The sequence below is a fragment of the Sceloporus occidentalis genome, unplaced genomic scaffold, assembly GCF_023333645.1.
Source record: "Sceloporus occidentalis isolate IW3139 unplaced genomic scaffold, rSceOcc1.0.p SCAF_7, whole genome shotgun sequence".
NCBI lineage: Eukaryota > Metazoa > Chordata > Lepidosauria > Squamata > Phrynosomatidae > Sceloporus > Sceloporus occidentalis.
Window position 1 is genome coordinate 7,406,430 of NW_028316987.1, and position 12,855 is coordinate 7,419,284.

The 12,855-nt window shown below is 42.6% G+C and overlaps 1 protein-coding gene across 2 annotated transcripts in view; it reads left to right on the top strand.

Moving 5' to 3' along the window:
* Positions 1-4,607: 4,607 nt before the first annotated feature.
* MLLT6 (MLLT6, PHD finger containing) overlaps positions 4,608-12,855 on the top strand; it is a 113,791-nt gene continuing 105,543 nt past the window's right edge. For both annotated transcript variants that reach the window (XM_089531796.1, XM_089531797.1), the window contains exon 1: positions 4,608-4,846. In XM_089531796.1, coding sequence (XP_089387922.1) covers positions 4,738-4,846 — 109 coding nt within the window. In that variant the 5' untranslated portion in view covers positions 4,608-4,737. The remainder of the gene's footprint in view (positions 4,847-12,855) is intronic.

The following is a 12,855-nucleotide window of genomic DNA, read 5'->3' on the forward strand; positions in this document are numbered from 1 at the left end:
AGGCACACAAGAACAACAACTGGGAAAGGTATTTGCACATGCCTAGAGTTTCTCTTTACTTAGAACATCCAGCCATACTTTGGCATTCACTCCTATTACTGGAAACAGTTGGGTGGTGATTAACATTAAAAACCAGCTCTCTTCATCCTTACCTCTTACGCCACATTCCTTTGGTCCACCTGCCTGTTTTAGGACCATGAAAGTCAGGAGCTCCTCTACCTTCCTGGGAATAGAATCAGTCAAATTGTTACTGTTTTCCCACACAAAGGGCAAATTCAGTCTGATGGTCTGCTTGTTAAGAAATGTTTCACATAGAGACCTAATCCCACTTGGAGTATAACCATTAAAATTAATAGGATGAGTTAGTCATTACTAACCTACTGTAACCGGTTTAAATAAATCTACTCTAAACTTGACTGGATTTAACTCCTTGCTCAGTCCTTCCCCTCCCATAAAACACATGTTCTTCAACTGTTCTAATTTGTCAGAATTGGTCCCAATTAATCCACTGCCATCCCATTTTTTCAACCGCTATTAAAATGATCCAGTTTCTCTCTCCTCCACACATTCCCCCCCTTGGTCCACATCTCACTTCAATTGCTGCAAGATGACTTCAAAGTAAAAAAACTAGTTTGTACTCAAATATTTTGGCAGGGGAGAAGAGGGAGCAGGGTCTTGAACTTTCCAGGATGTTCAGGCAAAAGCAAACTGCTGCATCCTTCCTAGTTTGCATGTCCTTCCTTATTGATCTATTTATCCTTTTAATAATATTTGAAATCATGAAACACTCTGATGTTGCTTGGCCACACAAGTCCCAGTTTTCAGCTGTGAAATGTTCGAAGGTGTGGAAATATATTCAGAGGACATGGAGTCATGAGGCCAGGTATGGTAGCTATCTCAACATTAGCTTTGATAACAGCACTATGATGGCTATTTAAAACTTGGTCTGATCATCTAGGCAAGAATTATCTGTCCTGCTATGCACTAGTCTTCATTTGATACACCAGGGCATCCAAGTGGCTTGCATTTCAAGCTAAGATGGGCTGCAACATGGAATCCCCATCCATTAAAGATTCCCCCCCCCCCCCATATTCTTGTCGTTCAAGCTACAATTAAAAACCTGCAACTCTAAACAGGATTTCAGAGCATGTTTGATCACCCTTCTACTGCTCCCTGTTTCTATTGCTTTTTAAAATTTGATTTTAGTAGACATTTCTAATATGTTATTTTGTTGTCATTATTGTCTGCCTGTAAGTCATTTCCGACTTATGCAGACCCTAAGGCGAACCTATCATGGGATTTTGCTGAGAACGTGTAACTTGCTCAAGGGCACCCAGTAAGTGTCATGGCCAAGTGGGGAATCAAACCCTGATCTCCAGAGTCATAGTCCAACACTCAAACCACTAGGCCATGCTGGTTCTCAATATGTTGTTTTAGATATATGTAATTTGTGATATGCTTTCATATGGATTGAGCGTGTGTTTTTATGTGGTTCGTGAGCTACTCTGAACCTTTATGAGGAAGGGAAGGGTGTAAATTGGATGATGGTGGTGGTGATGATGATGATGATGATGATTCCTAGATTCTTGGACAGAATTTGAACACTTGGTAGACCATGAAATGGAAATAATAATCATCATCAGCAGTAGTACTAAGAGTCTCCCTTATCCAGAACTCTGAAATCTGAAATACTCTAGAATTGTCTATGTGGATGGCTGAGATAGTGACACCTTTGCTTTCTGAAGGTTCAGTGTACACAAATTTTGTTTCATGCACAAAATTATTAATACATTGTGCATGAAATTACCTTCCGGCTATGCATATAAGGTGTATACAGAACATACATGAATTTTAGACTTGGGTCCGGCCTCCAAGGTGTCTCTTTATGTATATGGAAATATTCCAAAATACAAAAAATAAAAAATAAAACAGAAATCCAAAACACTTCTGGCCCCAAGCATTTTGGATAAGGGAGGCTTAGCCTGTAGTAGTAGTAGTAGTAGTAGTAGTAGTAGTAAGCAGTAGCAGTACTAATAGAAATATCCATTATTTTATGTGCTTCTTAAAGAGGGATAAAGACAGACAGGGTGCCCAGTCAGAAAAAAAGCTAAAACCCCTTCACTTTTAGTCAGAGCCCAGAAAAGGAAATGTCCTTTGGTAAACTCCAACTTAACAAAAGTTTCTCCTGCAAATCCCTTGGCCCTAAAAAAGAAAAAGAGAGAGAGAGAGAGAGAGAGAGAGAGAGAGAGAGGAGATATACAGTTGTCCCTCCATATTCACTAGGGTTAGGGAAACAAGACCCCCATGAATATGGAAAAACCGCAAATAACAAAAACACTGTTATTCCCTGAGAGGACACCTCTCTAGGAATCTCTAGGTGCAACTCTGTGGTCAATGTCCAACATACACTGTCCATAGAATGGCACTGGAGTAGCTACAAATGGTCTTTCTGTGCAACTTTTAGTTAAAGTTGACCACAGAGTTGCACTGGAGGACCTAGACAGTCCTAGAGAGAACGTATTAATGAAATGCGTGAATAATCAAATCCACAAATATCAAAGCTGTAAATATGGAGGGATGACTGTAACTTGTAAGCCAATAAAAAGTAGGCCAGTTGTCACCGTTTTGAGTTAATGCTGAATACCAAAGCCTGAAAAGATTGGAAGCTGCTGGTCTTTTGCAACTGGCCATAGCTTTTGAAACTCTCAGGTAATAGGCTTTCTTATTTTCACAGCCCAAGATGCGGACATTGACCAATGGCCTCCCCTCCCCATTGAAAAACAGATCCAAGGTTAGGAAATAGCAAATTAGTTGGTTTCAGTGGAGGTTCGTGGCTCTAATGCCCACCAGCAAATCCACTCCAGAAATTACTCCAAACTATAAGTAGGTGCTGAATCTATTTTGTGGGCAGGGGTTCAGCATAAATTGTTTAAAGTTCAGAGTGGATTCGCCATCATTATCCTCAGCGCTCTTCTCCAGCACCACATCTCAATTTGATTTTCTTTTTATCCTCTTTTTTCACTGTCTAGCTCTCACATCCAAACATAGTGATGGGAGATATCATGGTTTAAATGACCCTAATTTTAATGCTTAGATGTATATCTTTACTCCTTGGGATCTTTTCTAGCTCTTTCATGGCTGACCTTCCCATTCCTAGTTCTCTTCTCATCTCTTGACTGTAGTCTTCATTCTGTTCAATGTTTGATTCTAGATAATCAGAGCAAGTTTGGCTATTTTGATTTCCTCGTTGTCTAGGTTGAATTTATGTACATCTTCTGTGGGCATTATTTTTGTTTTCCATATGTTCAGCAGCAATCCCTCCTGCAATTTAAGCCCCTGAGATTTAGGCTGTATCCACACTGGAGAAATAACCCGGTTTGGCACTGCTTTAATTTGTCTGGCTCAAGGCTATGGAATTCTGGGCACTAGATTCCATAACACTGAACCATGGCAGTTAAAGGGGTGTCAACCTGGATTGTTTCTGCAGTGTGGCTGCAGCCACTGCCTAGTGCAGAGGTTCTCAGCCTTTGATCCTCCAGCTGTTTTAGACTTCAGCACCCAGAAGCCTTTGCCAGCATGGCCCATGAAGCGGGAAATGCTTGTGGATGCTTCAATCCGTGGATAAAGAGGGCCCACTGTATATTTCTCTTGGGAGACCTCTAGGCTCTTGTTGTCGAGACGTCCTTCTTCGCTCCGGCCAAAAGGTGGCGCTGGTGGCACCCCGATCTGTCAAAGAAGGCAACGCAATGTTACAGATAATAGGATTTAAGGCAGTGAGAGATCTTTCCCCCTCCTCCTTTTTTTCTTTTCCTTTAGAGAGAGAGAGAGAGGGAGAGAGAGAGAGGGAAAGCCACCCAACCAATTTCTTTTCTCTTTCTGGTCCTCGCTCCATCGCTCCATATTGAACCACAGCAAGGCAGGCTCCCAACATTGCCTTTGGATGCCAAAGCCTTCCCCTTGGATGGAGAAAAGAAAGGAAGGAGAAAACGGAGGAGGAGGAGGAGGGGGTGATCTCCCAAAGGCCCTTCAATAATCGCCGAGAGGAAGGAAGGAAGGAAGGAAGGAAGGAAGGAAGGAAGGAAGGAAGGAAAGCATCCCCCTCCCTCCCTCCCTCCCTCCCTGCCCAGCTGCTCCTGGACCTAAGACTTTCCATGGAGCCATGATTGCTGGCTTGGAGGCTGCTGGCAGCCCAGGCGACGTTGTGTGCGTGCGGCGGGGGTCTGAGTGTGAGTGAGTGTGCAAGTGAGTGAGTGAGTGTGCAAGGGGACTCCCTGCAACCGCCTCGGCCCCAGCCCCCCTCCGATCGCTGCTTCTGCCCCCCGCAATGGGGCCCTGGGCTCCAGGGGGGTCCCTCACCCCAGCTCCAGACAGACACACAGCATCCTCCTAGGGGGCTCTTGTGTGTGTGTGTGTGCCTAAAGAGGCACTGAAAGAGAAAGAGAGGAGAGAAGAGAGAGAGATCAAGGCAGGTCAGAGGAAAACCCGAGGTTAAAAGAAGAGGAGGAGGAGGAGGAGGAGGAAGAGAAGGAGAGGAAGAGGGGGAGGAAAAGGAGCAAGAGGAGGAAGAAGAGAAGAAGGAGAAGGAAGAAGAGGAGGAAGAAGAGGAGGAGGAGGAGGAGGAGGAGGAAGAAGAGAGGAGGAGGAGGGTGCGTGTTTGGCGAGAGCCCTGTCTTCCTGGTCGCCCCACAGCCGGAGGGTGGTGGGGGGAAGATCCGCACCAGAGAAACTTATGGAAGAATGAAGGAGATGGTGGGTGGCTGCTGCGTCTGTTCCGATGAGCGGGGCTGGGCCGAGAACCCCCTGGTCTACTGCGATGGCCATGGCTGCAACGTGGCTGTACATCAAGGTAAGCCCCCTGCTGCCTCCCCATCCCTCCAGACCCCTTGGCCCACCCTCCTGCCTGCCTTCCTTCCCTCCCCTCCAGCCATGCCTCTTCTTTGCCTTCTCAACCCTTCAGGCTTGGGAGCAGAAATGGGTTTTGTTTTGTGTCTGGATGCTCCTGGACGCCTGGATGGGGAGCTGAGGGTCAAACCAGGATAGCCCCCCTTCTCAACCATCCCTAAGTTGATACCTTTGCAAGCTATGGAAGTGGGGGGGGGGGGGAGAGAAAGGAGAGAGGGGCTGGCTTTAAAGAGTTGGAGCTGGGTGAGATGTATATCATCGTCATCATCTTCTTCTTCTTCATTATTATTATGTTTACCACCATCATATTATTACTATTATTATTATTATTACACTTGTTATTATTGCAACCAACCTGCCTCCTGCTCTTCTTTTTCTTCCTCTTCCTATCATCATCATCATTGCAACTAACCAGCTTCTTGTTCCTCTTCCTGTTGTTATTATTATTATTACTACTATTATTGCAACCAACCAGCTGCTGCTGCTGCATCATCATCATCATCATCTTTTTCTTCTTCCTATTATTATTATTGCAACAATCAGTTTCTTCTTCCTCCTCCTCCTATTATTGTTATTATTATTGCAATCAACCAGCTGCTGCTGCTTCTTCTTCATCATCTTTTTCTTATTATTATTATTATTGCAACCAATCAGCTTCTTCTTCTTCCTTCTATTATTATTATTATGGCACTCAATCAGCTGCTGCTGCTTCTTCTTCTTATTGTTGTTGTTATTATTGCAACTAATCAGCTGCTGCTTCCTATTATTATTATTATTATTATTATTGCAACCAATCAGCCTATTATTGTTATCATCATCATCATCATCATCCATCCTTGCAACCAACTAACCAGCCCCATCCTAATGCACTGGAAGTAGTTCTGTTCCTATTGTTTCATAGGAATGGTACTGTATTCCAAACAGGGGGAGGCTGCAGATAAACATTTTGTAAAAGCATTTAGGAAGAAAGGGTTTTGTTTGTATGTTTATGGAGGCTAGGAGGGGCAAGAGCTTAGGGCTTTTCCTACCTCAGCTGCTAGGTCTATGTGCCTGTTTGTTTATGGCTTTGTTTTCTATTTGGGGGAGCTTTGTTTTTCTATTTATTTATTTATTTATTTTAAAAATTGTGCATCCCTTTTGAATTGCACCCAGCTGGATGGGGGAGGCGATCTACAATAGGGGCAGACAGAAGAAATTTGGGGAGGGGGGTATCGATGGGTTGTGATGGTGGTGTGTGTATATAATATAATATAATATAATATATATTTAAAATAATTAAATTATTATTTTTAATATAAAAATTAGATTATTATTTGACGTCGCTTCAAAGAAGCATATGGCAGTGACCTCGGAGTGTCTCCCTGGGCTTCCTTCCGGATTAGCAGGGTGCTATTATTAGCTGCCATGGAGCATTGTGTGTCTCTGTGTGTGTGTGTTTTGGATTTTCTTTGGCAATGTGGCAATGTGGTTGTCTGTATAGTAGCTTGCCTTTTTAAGGTAGGCTAGTGGAGGAGGACATCTATGTAGCAAAAGTGGGGGAAATGCACACATCACTGTCTACGAATGGACACCTTTTGGAAATAATAGAGCTGACGTGTGAGTGTGTCTGTGTGTCTGTGTGTGCAAGAGGGAGGGAGGGTTCAGGCTCTTGGCTGCCTCTGTCTCTGGTTTCCTGATAGTAGATCATTAACACTGGAAACAGAAGGGCGAGGACGAGTCACCTCGATTGCACCCTGCCCCACAGATGTAGGGTTATTAATGTCAACCCAGGCCTGGCTGTTTTGTTTTGCTTTTAACCCTTTCCGATAGATCTGAGTTGTCTGGATGCAAATGGAGAGCGCTCAAGCTTACCTGGTGCCGCTCTGTACATTGAGACTCTAGACTGAATGATCTGATGGCAACACCTGTGTTTGTGAGAGAGAAGCCCTCTCTTTAGGAGATGATAATCGTACAATGAACGTGGAAGTGCGTTGGGATACTCTCCTGCTTATTTAGCTGAGTGCGGTCCTGGAGTTCAGCCCAAAGGCCTGCTGTGATGGCACTGAAGTCTGCTAATCCCTGACCCCAGAGCTCTTAGCCCTAACATGAAAGGTTTCTGCTGTCTGGAAGACAAGAATGGGAGGAAAAAATATGACCACTCTGCCCATGTTCACAGGCACTCTTTTCCCATTGTTGTCATTGCGTGCCTCCAAGTCATTTCTGAATTATGGTGACCCTAAGGCCTCCCAGCCTCAGGAGAAAGTGATGGCAAATCTCCTCAGAACAAATCTTGCCAAGAAAACCCCATGATAGGTTTGCTTTAGGGTCACTGTAAGTCGGAAATGACTTGAAGGTACACAAGAACAACAAGGCAAACATATCACGGGCTTTTCTTGGCAAGATTTGTTCAGAGGAGGTTTGCCCTCGTTTTCCTCTGAGGCTGAGAGCATGTTACTTGCCCAAGGTCACCCAGTGGGTTTCATGACCAAGTTGGGAATCAAACCATCATCTCCAGAGGCATAGTCCAACACTCAAATCACTGTGCAATATTGCTGCCTTCTCTTCCCCATGTCAATACCTATTCTTTAAACTGGCATTTGAGACTTGGTGGAAATGTATTGCCCTGATCCACTGAAATGATTCTTTAAAATTATTATTTTAGCTGCTGCTATTATTATTATTATTATTATAGCTATTTTTTTCTTTTTATGAATTTTATATAGATAATATTTATTGCTAGCTGCTTTGAATGGCAGATACATAGAAATCTCTATTGGATCATCTGTCTAGATATACATATATATATATAAATCAAGGCAAGCATTCGTCAGCCATATCATGAGACAACGTTACTCACTGGAAAGGTTGACAATGTTTGGTAAAGCAGACAGCAGTAGGAAAAGAGAAGAACTGCATTACAAGTAGATTAATTTAATCAATGAATCCATGGCCTTGAGTTTGCAAAACCTGAGCAGAGCTGCTAATAACTAGGGCTTTTGGAGGTCTCTCATTCCTAGGGTTGCCATAAGCTGAAGGTGATACGGTGGTAAATAGCAACCACAAATAAGTTTCCTCCAGCCAAAGCTTTTACATGTAATGTGGTTGTTAAATATGTTCCCACACTGGTTCTTCGTAATAGGTTCCAGCACTTTGTTTGAAATTAAGCCTTGTTTGAAGCTAAGTCCCATGCGCTAACTTTGATACTCCCTTCCTTCAGAACCATCAGAGCATTAAAAAAAAAAGCATCCATGTAAATAAATGAGAAAAGAGACTTTTAAAAAAGGAAAAGAAAAGAAATTGCTGTCAGGGTGCCAGTATTTTATAACCAAAATAAGAGGAGGACTGTGACTTAGTGGTAGAGCTAACTTTGTATTAAGTCTACAAAAGTCACTAGAGGGATGGGGGAGTTTTTAAAAACCTTAGTAATCTTTAACAGACCTAGTAACCTACATTTCCGCGTGATTAAAAGGGCTGTACTATTAGCATGGAAATGCAGCCTGCTACCTACCCTCTTACAACATTGTATGTGTGTATGTGCCTTCAAGTTGCCTGTCGACTTACAGTGACTCCATGAATTCCATTGGGATTTTCTTAGGCAAGGAATACTCAGGTGCGGTTGGACCATTTTCTCCTTCTTAAGTAGAGCCTACAGTACCTGGTATTCTTTGGCAGCCTCCCATCCAAGCAGTAACCAGGGCTGACCTGCTTAGCTTCCAAGATCAGATCTGGTGCCTTTAAGATATTTTAAAGGGAAAAAAAGTTTACCTTCTACTGCAGCTGCAGGAGAGATCCATCAGAGAAAGAAAAAGTGTTGTTTCTGCCTGTCTACTGCATTTGTGTTCCCGTTGAGGGCTTTCCTTCTTTTGGAACTAGTATGGAAATCAGGAGGACTTTGTGGCATTGCAAGTGCTCTCCTACATGAAATCCCTAGTTGCTTGCAGCCACCAGACTAATAATTAAGTACAAGATTGTGTGGATAGGGCACATGTTTTATTCCTCACAGTCTAGGCTGTTTAGCTGGAAAGGGGAGATGGTTGAGTCCTCCTTTTCCAGCCTACCAATTTCTCACAAGGGGTATTGTGTAGTCTCCTGCATGGAGTCCCTGGTCATCTGTGGTTACCAGCGAATAGTGGGATGCAAACCCAGGGACAAGCACCTGTGTCCCATTCAGAAAGTGCCAGGTTCAGTCTCTCCCATGTCCAGGTAGAGTTGAGGAGAACAACTGTCTGAAAGTTTGAAAAGCTGCTGCCAATCAGTGGGAGAAGTAAAAAGTTAGAGAGACTAGAGTACTGACTTTGAAAATTTACTATTTTCCTGCCTTGGAGGAGCAAAATATGTGAACCCAGAATTCCCATGGACTAAATCTATGCCACTGACCTTCCTTTCCTTGAGGAATCTGTGTATCTGCTTTTTGATTCAAGGCTAGGCCACAAGGATCCATAAGGTAAGAATGTCACTTTTATTCGGTGCTGTACAGAAGTTAGAAATGATGCTGTTTTCAAAGAGAGAGCTGTTTTACTCTCTTTTGGTTTTAAAAGGGGCATTTTTAACTGATTATTTTGGCATGAGCTATTATAGACCCACTTCTTCAGATGCATTGATGGAATGCAACCATGTTACTTAAACTGTTGGTTTGGAGACTTGCACTGGTTCATGAGCCATCAGCTGACTGGTCCACAGCACATTCCCAGGAAATGAGGAGAATATGATAACCATACAGCACAAATATGTGGAAATTCCCTGGCACACAGGGAAGAAAATGGTTGGCCCACCATATTAGATAACTTGAGAAGCATTGGAATACCGTCTTCAATCCACAGCTGTTGAAGTTCAGTTGTGTATTTGGGGAGGTGAGATCAGTGTGTAGTGGTATGCAAAAGAGAGAAATGGAAAGGATGCAGTATCAGATGCAGTCCAGAAAGGCTACCAAGCTATATTCTGCAAACATGTCTTAGGCACATTCTAGTATGGCCAAAAGATAGGAGACTTTCTAGGCAATATGGGTCATCACTGTGCACATTCCTGACAGTGGTATCTTCATAGGATGGGAATAATAATCCCCTTTAATGCAAAGGAATGTTTCTGCTAGTCAATGCATAGTAACTTTTTAGATTAGAGATCAGCTAATATTGGAGAGTTCAAGACTAATGATCCCCTTAGCCATGATGCTCACTGGATGACGTAGATCCAGGCAATCTCCCTCAGTCTAATCTATCTGACATGGTTGTTAGGAGAATTAAATGCAGAGGGAGGCCAAGCCATTTAAGTCTTCTTGAGCTTCTAGAAAGAGACTGACAGCTCATGGTTTGATAACCTCTGGCTGCTATTTTGCACATGCAAACACACACACACACTGACAACTGTGGAACATTTCCTTTTAGATGGGGCCTTTACACTTGGCATCTATAGGTAGTTGCCAGGACCCCAGCACCTTGTCAGTAGTCACTGACAATTCCCATGGATCATTTTTTCATTGGTCATCCGCTCTGAACCTAGCTACCAGTTTAATTTCCCAGAATGCCTTTGATTTGTTGTCCTTTGGAATCATGGAGAATTAAAATGGTGGCTAGATCTGGCTGCCAGGCACCAGCCAAGCCTTCCAAAGCCTACTAACAGAGGAAGGTTCCCACTAGAGACCACTTTGATTGAAGCCCTCCCAAACCTAGAGATAGGCCTTCTGTGGGGAGCTCTTCTGCTTTTCCTTCTATATCCTTGATGGCATGCTCCTGTTCCTCAGGAACAAAATAAACCTCTTGGGGGCAGCCATGTTTCTGTATTCCTGTGTTTGTCCTATTGAACTATAAACAGTGAGAGAGAGTTATTTTAGTATAAAAAGAGGCAAGTGAGAGAAGAGATCAATTTCCTTATGCTGTCACTTCAAGCAAACACACATTGAGCCTAGCTCAAGACAACTAGCCTTTTTCTGATTTAGGCCCAGGAGGCTGTATCCACACTGGAGAAATAACCCAGTTTGGCACCGGTTTAACTGCCCTGGTTCAAGGCTACGGAATTCTGGGAGCTGGAGTTTGTTGTGGGGCCCAGAGTGGGTGCCAAAATGGGTTATTTTTTGCAGTGTGGATGCAGCCAGGGATGACTTCATTTATCTAGGAAACAATGATGGTGATGGGTGTCAAAAATGTCAGAATCCTTCCCTTTTGAGAGTTCACTTTTAGAAAATAAATTGGCTGTTTTGCTTTTTTATGATGGCTACGGTTTATTGGGGGTCTAAAACCAGGGTTAGGGGCCACATACATTTCCGCCACTCTTGACCTAGACTGAGAACAGGCAAAAGCAGTGGAAAAGCAAGAAGTAGGAGCGAGAGGCATTTGATGAGAGGTTGAATATTGGCAAGGGATTTCAGGGAAGAAAAGGAAATGGATTAATTGGAAGAAATGCAGATCTCCTTTTGAACCACTTTGGGTGTAATTTCTGTTTTTCCCATTCAGTGTGCACAAGTGTTTAAGAACTGCTTTGCTGGTTGAAAATGAGATCCATCTATTCAGGACTTCCATTTCTTGCTGACCACTGCAATCAGCTTCATCTGATGATTACAAGTGTTAGCAATTTTTCCCCTAAGGTGTAGCCATGTAACAAGGAGTCTTGTGGCACTTGAAAGATGAGGAAATGTATTATGGCAATTATGGGAAATATTTTCTATGGATAGAGTCCACTTTATCATATGCACAAAGCATTATGTGCAGTTGATAGGGGTGTAGTTGAGTATGGGAAGGAATGAGAGAGACAAAGAAATATATAAGCAACATGGTTGGAGAAAAATTAAGTGGAAATAAATAAGAAGAAAAGACTGGGACACTTCCATGACTTAAATATAATTGTATAATGATCACCATAACAATCCCGAAAGCAGTGCACAAAAATATCCTAAACATCCTGGCAGTAAACCAGTTTATCAGCATGATAAAATTATAGTTCTGTCTCAGTTAACAAAGTAAGTATGTTCCTGAGCATTGCTTCTGGAATAGAAAATTTGGTAGCAGAGGCAGGAATAATATGGAAAATATAAGGATAGTTTCCCACACCACAAAAAAGAAGAAGACAAATTCAATATGTTTCAGCAAACTCTTTGTTAAAATAACAAGATTCTGAAGGTAGCTGCTGTTTACCTTGCCTGTTGTGGGTAGTGTACACAGCTATAGTAAGATCGGCTACAGTTGAATCCCCCCTTTCCCCAGCTGAAACTATTGCATTCTTGCAGCAGACTGCTGCTGCAACTCAATACTGAATATCTCTGTTTTTCCAGCCCTCCTCTGCTAGCCTCCCAATGCTGATGCTGCTAAAAACGTTCAAACTACACAGAGTAGAAAGAGAAAAAGGGGGAACTGTGTGGGAGTTAAAAGACTATGTAACAAGGAGCTTCTTTGTCAGAGGCTTGGTTTCTGTTTCTCCCTGTATCTCAGTTCTGGCCACTATTGATAGAAACAGGTAAAAACAGAAGGAAGAGAAGGAGGGTTTGTACTCATTGTTGCCTGGATACAATATTTGTTATTTTGTTTATTCAGTTTTTTCCAAAATGGGATTTTAAAAAGATCTAGTTAAAATATTAATTTACAAAAATTAAAAAGAATTAAATATCAATATTATTTTTAAAAAACATGATCAACACAGCTAAGAACACTTAAAAGCATATTTAAACTATAGTTACAATAAAATATTTTAAAACACAGCACACTTACTTATACACACACCACAGCTCCATATAAAATCCAATTTTGAAAGCAGGGACGTAGCCGAGGAGGGGGTCCTTGGGGTCCGGACCCCCCCTTCCGTTAGATAAAATGAATGGTGTGTGCCGCCGCGGCACTGCACCCAAGCCCCATTATAATGGTGGCACATAGTCTGGACCCCCCCTTCCCAAAATCCTGGCTACGTCCCTGTTTAAAAGGAACTGAAAGGAAGTACCTTTTCTTTTCCTTTGCCACCTTAATCTGAATTCTTTCTTGTCTACATCCTTGT